This window comes from Ochlerotatus camptorhynchus, unplaced genomic scaffold, assembly GCF_037179485.1.
Source record: "Ochlerotatus camptorhynchus isolate MF236.1 unplaced genomic scaffold, CSIRO-AGI_Acam_v1.1 ptg000097l, whole genome shotgun sequence".
Taxonomy (NCBI): domain Eukaryota; kingdom Metazoa; phylum Arthropoda; class Insecta; order Diptera; family Culicidae; genus Ochlerotatus; species Ochlerotatus camptorhynchus.
The window spans coordinates 119305-132336 of NW_027040587.1; the positions used below are offsets into that span (position 1 = coordinate 119305).

The following is a 13032-nucleotide window of genomic DNA, read 5'->3' on the forward strand; positions in this document are numbered from 1 at the left end:
ACAATGCGGCCAATAAGTGGTTTCTTACTAAAAATAATCAGGTGGTTTGTTTCCATCACGCTTCTCAACAAAATGGGAATATCTTAATTTCGGGTAGTCCACTAAAACACACCAGCGATTATTTTGCAACACCTATAAAATCAAGCCATTTACACGTCTTTTATTCCAGTAGTGAACAAGCTGCAAAAACACAATACACACTATTAGACATAAAATGTAAGATGGTAGCAATACTTATACCGAACAGAAATGTAGGGATGGTATTCATACCACTGCTCCACACAATACATTAAAAGTGATTATTATGTAAGTTGAATATTATTTTTGAATACGGTAAATAAAATCCATCATAACGTTTATGTTAAACCATTCATTGTATAATTACATTGTACATTCGATTTCTATTTATAGGATGGTTCATGTGACTCTGTGGTATTCGCATTAGGAATATTGTTTGACTGATTAATCTCAGAAGCATGCGTTGGTCCAGAACCAGCCCCGGATTTGTTGTACTTCATTTTTGTAGGCCTGTTCTTATGCTTCGACGTCAGGAACTTTGAGGAGAGTCGCTGCTTACTGTTCTTAAGGATCGTTTTGAAGAATTTGTCGCAATCAAGCTCCGAAAACTGATTGTCAGCTTGTACAATCAAATTCAGAAACAGCGCACGTGTGTTTTTGAAGAATTTCAATGGTACCTTTGTCGTAGCATCTCCACAAATTGACGGCTCCTGCTGTGAATTTCCATCAGCCTGTCGCATCATTCCTGTCCATGAGCATTGAGTGAGAAACTTTCGGGTGAAAAAGTAATCAATTAACTTGTAACAATCATCCGTTCCTTGAGCTTTGCCAGTGACGCCGCATATGTGACTCATTCCACTTGAAAATTGTTGCATCAGTGTTTCATCCTCCAAAGACCTTTCCAAAGCTTCCAGTTCATCCACCGAATCGGCTGGGGACAATACATGCTGAACATGCCGTTTAGCCAAAATAGCATCATTTTGGGACGCACTGTAATGGCAATGAGTCATAGCGTATTCCTGTCCGGTTTGAATCTTCGCTAGGGCTTGCATGATTTTCGACTGATTTTCCAGAATAGTACGTTGATTTACCAGTACAGTTTCCAAGTTTCCATTGTTAATTCCATCGTCACCAGTCAGTAAGAAGATTTGGGATGATTCATTGTGTTCTGCTATTCCCTCCGTGTGAACGTTTTCCGTGACATAGAGCAGTTGTTGATCATTCACAGGAGCTGTAATCTACGATTGAAATTATGAATATTTCTCAATTCTTAATAAAAGAAACTACTAGATTGAAATACTCACACATGCATTGTTGACAGGATTGGATTCAGCGTTCCTTTCCGCTTCAAATTCTTCTTGAGTGTCCAAGAGGTTGTTAAAGTCTTTCGCTGCAAATACTTTCCTTGAGGGCTCACGACGCACACGCTTCTTTGGAGGTGCCAGTGGAATATCTTCCACTTCGGTATCATGTCGTGTTTCCATCCGATCAAGTTCATCATCAACTTCCTTACGTGTCTTAAATTCCCTTTTCCTGACACAGTTCATCTTTTCCCATTTATCATCTGCAATGGATGTTTCGATCTGGGACAATTTTCCTACCAGGTGCTTTTTCGGCCACCGCAAGATCCCATTGGCTTCCCAGCCACTAGGTACAACACTAAGGCAAATTTCCCCGGCTTCGATCGTTTGAATAATTTTGAATGGCATCCTGAAAATGACTAAATCTTTTAAAAAGTCATCGAATAATACACTTAAATGCAATTTACTTACGCGACATCAATTAGGACAACAAACAAAAAACGGAGAATATGTGGAGTGTTGGTCGACCATAAATAAACAGCTGTCAAATGACAAACTCGATGACGAGCTTTTTTTAGCCTACTGCTCTTACATACCAAAAGGGTCTAAGCGGTATAAGAAATATTCCGCTGTAATTAACCAAATTAAATTATTCATTGCAAATCACTTTACTTCTCAATACTTTATATAACATTTAATTACATCGCGATGTTTTCATTGTACAGTTCTACGTAAGTGTGTCGTTTAGAATAATTAATAAAATCAAGATGGAATTGGAATCAGCAACAACAATTGATTATAAGACCTTTTCATTGTGATAGAAGCATTGAACTTATGGCGATCTTACATAAAACTTATCTGTCTTGAATATCAATCACTATAATTTTATTTGTTGCTATACTGATCTTATTCACGAAAACAACAAGGTTAAATGAACTTATCATGCTCCTTCATAGTTCTGTGCAAGAAAGATTAGTCTTAACAGAATCTTGAGGGGGGTTTATTTCAAACCATTGAAAATAATGGCGATAATACTGCTTTTGACATTCTTGGAATGGTAGCCATTAACACATAAATGACAATAATAATCTTTTGATTTCAGTTATCCCAACTGATTTTTACCGTTCCTAATAAGGTCCTGGATTTGACAAAGGAATCTGTACAATTCCTTTCAAAATCATAAAAAATCTGCCTGTTTCAAATGCATCATTTTGCCAATAATATTTTTTTATTTTTAAATAAATCGATATTTAAGCAATATCATCGAGGCGCGTTCGGTTTTTCGAATTTTTGAATTGCTTAATGACGGCAAAATAAATACAGCATGGAAAATCACTGAACTACAAGCTCAAAAATGATCGTTTTTGTTAGTACGTCCATGTCCAATTTTTATTCACATCGTTATTGGTAAAGGAATACCATATAATCGAAGAATTTATAACTCGAACAGATTCTTCCATCTAGAAACAAGCTGTCTATCTAGCAAAAACTGGAACATGTGAAATAAACTTATCACGTACTGGAAGCATTCTTGAAGTGAAAAAACATAAAACTATGGTAACTTATCGTAGTTTCATCAGAGGTTTAAAGAGATCTTGAATGCCATTATAAGCATGTATCGATAGGAATGTCAAGTTTTAAGCGAACCTTAAAAACTAGTATTGAGAACCTTCTTTAGTATGGGCCTCTTTCGTCTTATGAAGGTTTTATGGCTGTTTTGGAGTAGCTTTGTAGAATAATTAGTTTTATGTTCGGTTTTATAGAACTGTCTTGAAAACTTCTTCAAGTGTACCATAAAATTCATTTTGTTACTTGGGATATACATTATAAACAATGCTGTGGTATAACCATAACGGAATGGCCGTTAAGAAGGGTTCAACGAATGTGAAATGAAATGTGGTGAAATATGTAACACACCTTTTGATGGGCCTTATTACGGGTGTAACTTCACGGTGAAAACCTGGCAAACCGTGCCCTAACCCTCACTGATCCAAAGAGCAGAGCCTCAAAATTCAGTGGAGTTTGATCCAAAATTCTCAAGGAAATTCTTATTGAGTGCTCTCAACTTAGTGTTCTAGATGCACTTCCACAATAATTAATTGAGAGCTTTCAATGCCTGTACAATTTTTGCATTGGTAAAACTGTGTGGCAAATTAAATCATACTCTATGCCCAGGGAAGTTGAGAAATTTTCCATCCCTAAAATGAGAAAAATTCCTAAACCGGGAATTGAACCCAGGCACCTCCAGCATGGTCTTGCTTTGTAGCTCCGCCTTTCCCAAGTGCGCTAAGGGTGGCCCACATTTTATTGAAAGTACTCTACTGGGCCATAAATTGTACTGCCAATGTACAGATCTTGAAGAGAAATTGTTCCACCCTAGCTCATCACCCCTAATCTGTATTCCATTCTCTAGTCAATACCACACCCAAGTGAGGAACATTTCTTCTTTTATTATGTCTCCCGCTTGACCACTTCCCAGTAACCACTTCAAATGCGAAAAGCACCTCCGTCAGTAGAAGATGGCGGACGAGAAAAATGAATAATCCCACAATTCAGATTATTGAATTATCGCGCTGCGTTGGATGAGAAACGTTGGTGGAACTCATTCCTCGGGAATAACAAGCTTTGATGGATTTTCCACTTCCACTTTCACAGCTTGTTGACGAGTAGAAGTAGACGTGCGAACAGTAGAAGTGGTGAAAACTTTTATCATTTCAAGTTCGTTCCAACGAATTTTGAATTTTTCCAGTCATCGCTCAAGGGGGAATTTTTGAAATGCTGCTTCCAATGGAACAGTGAGAGCTGAAATAATTTACCGTGCATTTTATGTGCTTGACATTTCAAATTTGGATCAATTTATTTCAAGATTAGGACAGCGACAAGGTAGCGGGACTGGAACTTCAGCGAACGCGACGGCTTCGGCTTCGACGTCGTGAAGAACGAGAGTGTGATCGGGACCGGGATCGGTTTCTTCGGGGTTGACGTCCTCTACGGGATACGGCATCCTCCGGTGCTGAGGCATCGGGATCTTCGCGATCTTGAGGTTCCTCTATCGCTGCCACAGGATGGATCTCCGGTCCGGATGACGGGCTTTCCTGTTCCGGTTGCATTGGTTCGGTCTCCGGTATCGCAACGCCGAGCTGTTCGTTTTGCGAATCCATCTTGTTGTGGGAGTTGAGAAATTTTCTTCGAGAAAGAAAAGTTTCGAAAAATTGCGCCTGTTCGAGTCGGAGATGGTGACAGGAATGGTCATGGTTCACTGCGATTTTTCTTTCCCTACACGCTTATCTGGGAAGTAAGGGCATATTTAGCGGCGATCCAATTGGTTGGTTTGGTCTAAAATTTTGAAACAGACCCAGACCGAGCCCTTGCACTGGTGGTCTATATTTTGTTTTAGACTAGTTCTAAAATGTAATTTTTTTAAACCAGTATAATTCTCGATCTACACACACCAAGGGGTATTCAACTCTGAACACCTAAAACGGTACCGAGTGATTGAGCTGTGCTAAGCGCTGTGCTGAACATGTCAATCAAGGGTCAATCAAAGTGTGCCTTTCAAGCTGTCAATAATCCATGAGTTTGGCAACCCTGAAAGCTACGACTTTTGTGATTGTATCTCCGGAGAACTTTGAAATTTGGGCGTAATAGCTTTTGTAAACAAACGCGTCTATCGTCGATTTCTCGTGAATTGAATCTCAATCTCACGAACAAACCAAACCAAATGATAGAGGAATCATTTATCTACCTGTTTATGTCGTTTATTTTTTTGATTGAGCTTTAATTTGCGAGAAATCGGCGATTAACGTGTTTGTGTACAAAAGCAATTACACCCTAATATCAAAGTTCTCCGGATTTACATTCTCAATTTCTCTGATGGATCATGGCAAGCAAACAGGTTCCCTTCGGGAAGTGGAAGAGGAAATCATAAAACCTATACAGTGTTCAAGCAAATTCAGACTCCGGATCAATGAAGTGCTGATTCCTTGCAGATGTACAGAAACGAAGGCGTAGCTTGATCAATGATGCATCAAATTGTTACCTGATGCATATCCAATTCTTCCCGATTCTAGGAGCAACATCCTCGAGCCAGTTTTTAATGAAGCCTCCACATTTTTTCAGTAATGACTAAGGCCTTAGAGCAACCGTAACGGTACGCTGCTAAACTCATTTTAGCAGCCCTCATCATAGCGCAGCTACCGTATCGGGGGTTGCCATACGAGTAAGGGTCTGGTTGTTCATAAACTACGTAGACAGTTTAGGATAGTGACAGCGATGCATCTGCAAAATAACCGGATCTGGTGACGGGAAGGGGCAAGACAGCTTTTGATCATGAGTAAAAATGGAGTTAATGCTGTGTAACTCTGAGCCGCTCTGAGTAACTCGCGTTGATTAACATCAAATACACATAGCAACCTGATTTTTGTGTTGCAATATGTCATCATCTGTGGGCTGAAACCGATTGACATATTTTTCTGCAATAATTTCGTACGCAACTGAAAACTGTTGCTGAAGTTCTTGCGGATGAGATACTGGTGATGCTGGACTTACTGAATTGTATAATTCTGTCCGGTGTTACAGAATGCACGGATTGTAACGACGATTCAAGACGACCACCAGGCTTGCGGTAACGGATACCATCACCATGGATATATTTGCAGAAAAAATTGCATTTTGCTGAATTTCCATGAGTAGCATGATAGCATCCACCAACAAGGTTGTCCAGCTATTGAAAATGAAATTGCCTGAAACTATTGTTCAAGCTAACAGGGAAAGTTTAACACTGAGCTCTCCTGGGATTCTCCGGAATTCCTTTTTCACTGCGTTTAAGCTCAAAAGCGGATAGCGTCCTTGCCAACATCGTCAGCTCATTAACTGCTATTCATCGTATCATTTTTCATTTGGCTTCCTCCCTTTGACAACTTTGAAAAGTAGCATCCACAAGTACTACGAACATCGGAAAGAGAAGCTTATATGCAGGAGGAACAGAAACGTCGTGATAGCATTAAAGAGGGCTAAGATTGTCCCAGACTGCCACCCTTCGAATACCTCCGGGTACGATCTGAACAAGGCCTTGGTGCAATAAATCTATGAGCTATCTTCATCAACACAAATAGAAGTCTCATTAAGACTACTTAAGATGAAAACAATGGCGTTGCGAATATCACTCAGAATAACTGCGCTCATGGCCCTTTTTACCGATGTCACTTCACGGTGAAGTTACAACTCATCACTCACGGTGAAGAGATTCCCATTTGATTTGCACAGCTGTCACATCACAACAGCAGTCCCCGAGGAGAATCGAAACTCTCTGTAGCGATCACTTCAAGTTCCAGGTGTTCAAAAGGCTACTATCGATGAGATGTTTGTCACTGTCTAACTACTGCCAACCAACAATCCTTCCTAACAGATTTCCAGGTTATAGGAGCGCTGGAAGTCACACCTTCTATGGCTTATGGGATATCGTCTGAATGGAATCGCGTCCGCATATGTAGCTCAATCTAACAGTAATGTACAGGAAATCAAGAAAGAATTTCTAGAATTTTTTTAATTGGAGTATTTTATAAAATTAAAAACACAATTAAGTTAATAATTTTTTGAATGTTAGTATTTGTTTAAAAACTTAGTACAACAATGCAAACCATGTCTACAGTTATTTCACTTTCAGCGGAAACATGAGTCCTGCCGCAAACCCGTTGTGGTCTAAATATCGTACGTATTCTACCACTTCTAGCACGAGATTACACTTCCTTCCAATCTCCTTTCAACGATTTCTCGCCAATCTATTCTAGATGGCGTCCCTGGTCTAGTTCTTCCGATGGCCGCGACTAGTTTTGGAACACCACTGATCATTTTTACGATCAAATAACATTCCTTCCCAATTATTGCTTTCTAGATATAAGGAAATTTCTCGCCGCAGACGTCTTCCTGTCGTATCAATGGTGGTACCAGCCCTTTGATATAAGATTTCAGTAGATATCGTATGGTTTATACGCTCTGGTTGTGCATCCAGACAAAAACTAATACACCAGCTGAGGTTCACGAGTCGAGGGTAGATAATTCCGTTATCGCCTATAAAAAATGCTTTAGCTACGATAAATCCTGTGTTTTCATAAGAATAATATCCCTGTTTATGATATCTTGACGATTAATGCGGATTGATGTCACATAGCACCGATCAATCTGTTATCAGATATGAGCCGTCCTTCACGTGATCTCATACAATTTTATCGCTTACTAAATTTAACAAATGCATGATTTCAACTCAAATAAATAAAATCTCGAGTAGGTAGATGACGTCTGTTTCGACTCTTTCCATTGAAGGTTTGTATATGCTGATCAAAGCAAGACTACTTTGATCAGTTTTGAGTAATTATCAGTTGCTCAAATCTACTCGCTGCGAAACTATTTGCTCTGAGTACAGCTGACTTGCCCCTTGGGTTATCCCATTGAAGTCCATACCAATTGAGACTGGCAAGAATAACCGAGAGAAAACGCAGGTGAAAATGTGAAGATTTCCTTTGCGGATGATTCTCGGCAAGACCGATATTCGAATCAGGCCACCCTCCTTTGATAAGCTTTTGACGTAGGACTACGTCTGTCATTTCTATATGGGGGTACACTTTGTGAAAACCGAAAATGGAACATGTAACAGAATTATGAAAGATTTTGATCGTTAATAACTCAGCTGCCCCAAGACCAATTTCAATAAATTTATCACCAATCGATAAGAAATATTCCTACGCATCTGACAAATCTAAAACTTTACCATTTTTCAAAATACCACTTTTGAAAATTACAAGAATGTGCAACTGTTGCTATGATAATTAAAATTATCACCGATTTCCTGCGAAAAGCGATTTCCCTAACACAGCTTTCAAAGTTGAATTCCATCCGGTCTCACCAAACGGTGTTTATTCAGTTGGCAATCTAACGATAGCAAAAAGCGCCACTTGTGGCAAATAGGAGAACTAGAAAACTGATGATGGTATCATAATTTTGCACGGCGAGGTATGGGAGAATATTTTAAAAACGCTTTTATTTGTCGAATAAAGTAATTTCTATAAATTTGGTTGTGCATACAAGGTTAGAAAAGTTCAGATCTTAATATCGAAACGAAAACTATGAAAAAACATAAAATTTTAAAATTATACGTCTATCGGATACCTTTTGAGGTTTCTTCCCCCGTCGCAGCTTTTAAAAAAATGACAAATATTTTTTTTTTCGGATAATAAATGCTTTTCAAGATTTCTTTCCTCTACCTCAACGTGCAAAATTTTAAGACCATCATCATTTTTCTATTTCTCCTATTCGCCACGAGCGCTATCGTTAGATCGCCAATCACCGCGTGGTAAGTGGTGGTGTTCTCCAGTACACAACGAAAGGCTGCCTGCAAGCAGTGAGCTGCAGCCCACTTGAGCATCCATAGAAGGAGGAAGATGCCGCACCGGTATTGATCGGAATCAGTAGCTCTTCGTGAGTCGCTGTAGGCCATCTATGTCAAGCGTGTCATACTAAAGAGTATAAACAGAGAGAACCTCGCTCAAATTCCTATTCCTACACAAAACAAAAGCTCCTGCTGCAGTCAAAAAATAAGATTTACTAGTCCTACGTCACCATTGCGGACAACCCCATAGGGCTGTCCCTTGTAGTTTTTTTTTTTAATTTATTGATCATTCTGCAAAACAAACTTGTAAATGTACCTCAACTCTCGCAGAAAATCCTGCTCTGATCCTTCGTTGTACGCTTCGAGATTAGATGCCCACGATAGTATATAAGTTTAGTTAAGTTTTCTTTATTAGGGAATCTTTCAGCCTGAAGCTGGTTCACTTTCGGTCGACAGTATATAATATTAAGTCCAAAAATAGGAAGGGTTTTCTGGAATAAAGCCTGGATGACCTTTGGTGAAAGCATGTGGAGGAGAACGTTAGGGTTTGTCGAGGTTAATCCCTGGCATATAGGGGATCAATTTGTTTAATATTGATTAGATTGTTTGCGTGGCCTTCCAAATTAATCATCAAAGGCAACTGGCGGGCGTTTTTCTCTATGATTCCATCCTCCATCAAAAACGTTTCGGTCGGTAAGCCCCAGTTTGGGCAGCTTCTAATGTTCATAGCATTATCCAGCCCGACTTCTTCAAAATTTCCTCCGCAGCCGGCTTAATTTTGATTTGCGTTGATATGTACTGCGAACGTGCATTGGTTTTGATTTTCATGATTGTGAGATTCAGCCAGTCTGCACCATAGAAAGACTCAACGACTTCGCCGATCGCATTCCGAACTGTACCGTCGTTTTGGATGACCAGATCTTCCAGACTTTTGACCAATTGTCGCTAGATAAAATCCGTGTCAGCCGTCTTGACTGCCGTATTGACAACACACTCTCAACCGGTCACGGTTTAGAGAATACTTATAGATTTTTTTGAACGACCTTGAAACCGGTTAACAATGTATTCAACCGAGTAGGCAACGATTGGCTAAACTTCAACACTCAACAGTGATGCCGTTTAATATTATATTGTTTGTGTCCTACATGTCAAAACACGAACAGTGTTTCGGTACAGTGTGCAGAGTTGATTACCCCTCGAGAGGGACGACTCTATCTACGATGCAAAAAAAGATTGTGTTTTGCTGTGGCTAGCTGCGCGCACGCTGAGTAGAAAGAAAGAAGATTGATGACAATTCTGAAGATTTCCTGCAAAAAGATGATGAGCGATGCAAGTAGATGCGACAAATGAAAAAAGATTTTTCGAAGATTGATTCGCTAGTGTGAGATTTGTTGAGCATCTAAACTTGAGATTTAGATGTGTCGCCCCACTCGTTACCCCTTGTGAAACACTTTCTTTTGTGTATAACTTTTTATTGCATGCACACTTAGAAATAACTAATTTTACACGAGACGGAATCCACCTTTGACATAAAAGCTAAGACGTAAACAAACATGTCATGTAATATTAAGTGCTCCAAGACTGAAAAGTTCGTTGCTCGATGAAAAGTACGTTTGATTAAGCTATATTTCACGTCCGTTATGACTCAAATTTATGTCAAAATTGACGCTCGTGTCACTCTCATAGCACCTAAATTTACATGAATTTTTTCTAAGTGTGTGGGTAAAACTTGATGACATTTTGATTGATTGATTGATTTATCTTTATTAAGGAGGCTTTCATCCTGAGGCTGGTTCGCCTCCAACGATGATATTTTGAGTCAAACTGGTGTAGAGTGTAATGTTTACATGTGCAAAATCTCGTCACAATCTGTCAAGTGGTTATCGAAATGGATTCCAAGCTATAAGTGCATCGACAAAAAATTATGGGAGCGGTCGTGGAAAATCCAGGCCAGTACCACATGTGGATCGCGAAGCAGTTTGGAATCGACAATTCAACCGTGTCCCGTGAGACCCAAACGACTCAGCGGCGAGCTGACAGCGGAAGAAAAGCGAAGACGACAGACCCCGTGAACGCAAGGAAGCGCAATCCGAACCTTTCGATTTGGGACGTGGACAATTCTTACGTCTGGTTCGTCCAACAGACAATGAAGCGGGCTGGACTTCATGCTTTCAAAGTAAGGAAGGTGCCAAACCGAACCGATAAACAGAATACGGTGGCCAAATACCGCGCCAGGAAGCTCTGTACCGCGAGTGGTTGGTGCAGCCGAAATGCATTGTAATGGATGACGAGACGTAAGTTAAAGCGGACGCCAAGCGGCACCATCAACGACCAATTATATAAAGAAGAATGCTTACTGTCCTTCCTCCAGTCCCACGAAGGTGACACTCTGTTTTGGTCGGATCTGATGATGGAGTGGTACGAAGCCAACGACGTTGTTTTTGTGCCGAAGGAGACAAATTCGCCTAACTCGCCAGAACTTCACCCAATAGAAAAATTCTGGGCGATTATGAAGGGCAAGCTCCGGAAAACAGGGAAGATCTTCAAAAGCGACAAGGATTTGATGAAAGAGTGGATGAAAGTGTATAAGAAAGATGGCGCAAGTGTTGCACAGGATTTGATGGATGGCGTTAAGTCCAAGGTGCGGGCATTTAGCTTAGGATAAGAGGTTGAATAAACTTACCTTACAACACCATAGCTAATATGTGTTTATTTATTCCCAGAGAGTTTCAAAAACATCCGAATTAAAATTAATTTTTGGTGATCACCTTTATCTGTTGCATTTTTTTCGAGTACAGTCTCTATTTATTGTTGAAAGATATGAACATTTTGAATATTCAAGACGCTTTTTTTTCAAAAAATTTGAGAGATTGTGCTCATTAATGTGTACTTTCAGTGTAGTTGTATCAAAGCAGAATCTGTCAATTAAGGCTAAAATGCAATAAATTAATGCATGCAATATTTTCTATGACACGAACATCCAATATTCCTGTCTTAAATGCCTGTTTTCCGCTAAATGCTAGACTCCTGTTGCAGACATTTCAGCGCATAAAAAATTGATCCCCGCCAGACGAAGCACCCCTCTAATAAAATATTCACTCGTTTGCAATTGAGGGGAAAAATCATTCGATACTCTCCAGCCCCCACCCCCACGCCATATCAACCCCTCATCAAACATTCACTTTCAATCGCAACTTTCAGCACGGTAGCCAGTGAAAACCCCCGAAAGAAATCCAGGGAAGGTCGCGCGTCAAATGGCTGATGCCATTGCCATACCTTGTGTCCCTTTTTTTTCTGGTTCAATTTAAGCTCACAAAAATGCAACAACCCCGCCACACCTAAGCGCTTTTGAAATGGCACTGCCTTCGTGGAAAAATATGTTCAGGAATTCCGGATCGCATTCGCAACGAGGTGCCGCTGCTGCACATGCTGCTGCGCTGAAGGGTTCTAGTTTTTATGCTTTCCGCTTCGGCTCCAGCCCATCGATGGTGCGTGCAATTCCGGGCTGCCTTCAACGGTATTGCTGTTATTTCGCACAATTCGTTAGGACCAGAGAACGCGCGTCGAAACATTTGTCATAAGCCCGGCGGAGCTATTGGCGGAAAATGGCGCCATTCCGTTGATTTACTTATGAAACCATTTCACCATTCCACCAGGATTGTCGGTACCTAGTAAACTGCATCCTCTGCCCTCTATTTCGAAGGGGTGCACGGCCAAACGAGAGTAGCCCAATATTGAGTCGAATTTGACTCCAAAAGTGCAAAAACTACCGAAATTTTCCTCAGTATACCGATCAGTGATGGGAAAATATCAAAAATCAAAGCTCATCGAAGAACAAGATCACGCTTGATTCTTCGTAGACAAAAATCAACTGCGGTTGATAAAGCTAACAAAACTCACCAGCTGCAAATCTCACCAAACTGTGGTGAGATTAAGTTTCATGATTTTTGCGTTACACCCGAACTCAACCGAAACTTCCATAAAGCTGGGTTTAGACTAGGCAAGTCAAATGATCAACTGAGTTGAATTCAATTGGCTTGAAAAGCTGAGCCTGGTTCAACTTTTTTCAATTCAAGTGAGTTGATCAAGTCAGTTCAATTCGCGTTCAAGTCAGTTGAATTCAACTGACTTGATCAATTGACTTGCCCTGTCTAAACCCAGCTTAACGGCTTCGCTTCTTGTCTGCGATCGGTGAAGAGAAAAAAGATTTAGCATTATCATACCTAGATAGAGCTTGAATTAGGTAACAGCTTTTGTAAACAATGACTTCTCTTGATGATTTCTTGAAATTCAAGACTCGCCTACGCAAACCAACATGCTCATCGGGTA

General features: G+C 40.2%; 1 protein-coding gene across 1 annotated transcript; it reads right to left on the reverse strand.

The window, feature by feature from the left end:
- Window positions 1–401: 401 nt before the first annotated feature.
- On the reverse strand, window positions 402–1727 carry LOC135698878 (uncharacterized). Its single transcript, XM_065219022.1, has 2 exons — window positions 1323–1727; window positions 402–1256 (listed from the first exon to the last, which is right to left on the reverse strand). Exons 1-2 carry the CDS (start codon window positions 1725–1727, stop codon window positions 402–404), a joined length of 1260 nt encoding a protein of 419 aa, XP_065075094.1.
- Between the last annotated feature and the right edge of the window lie 11305 nt (window positions 1728–13032).

Excerpts from the sequence above, each read along its gene's own strand:
- LOC135698878 (XM_065219022.1), bottom strand. The coding sequence starts at position 1,727 with ATGCCATTCAAAATTATTCAAACGATCGAAGCCGGGGAAATTTGCCTT. Across the intron at positions 1,257-1,322 it reads ATCCTGTCAACAATGCATGT|ATTACAGCTCCTGTGAATGA; the intron begins GTGAGTATTTCA and ends TTTCAATCGTAG.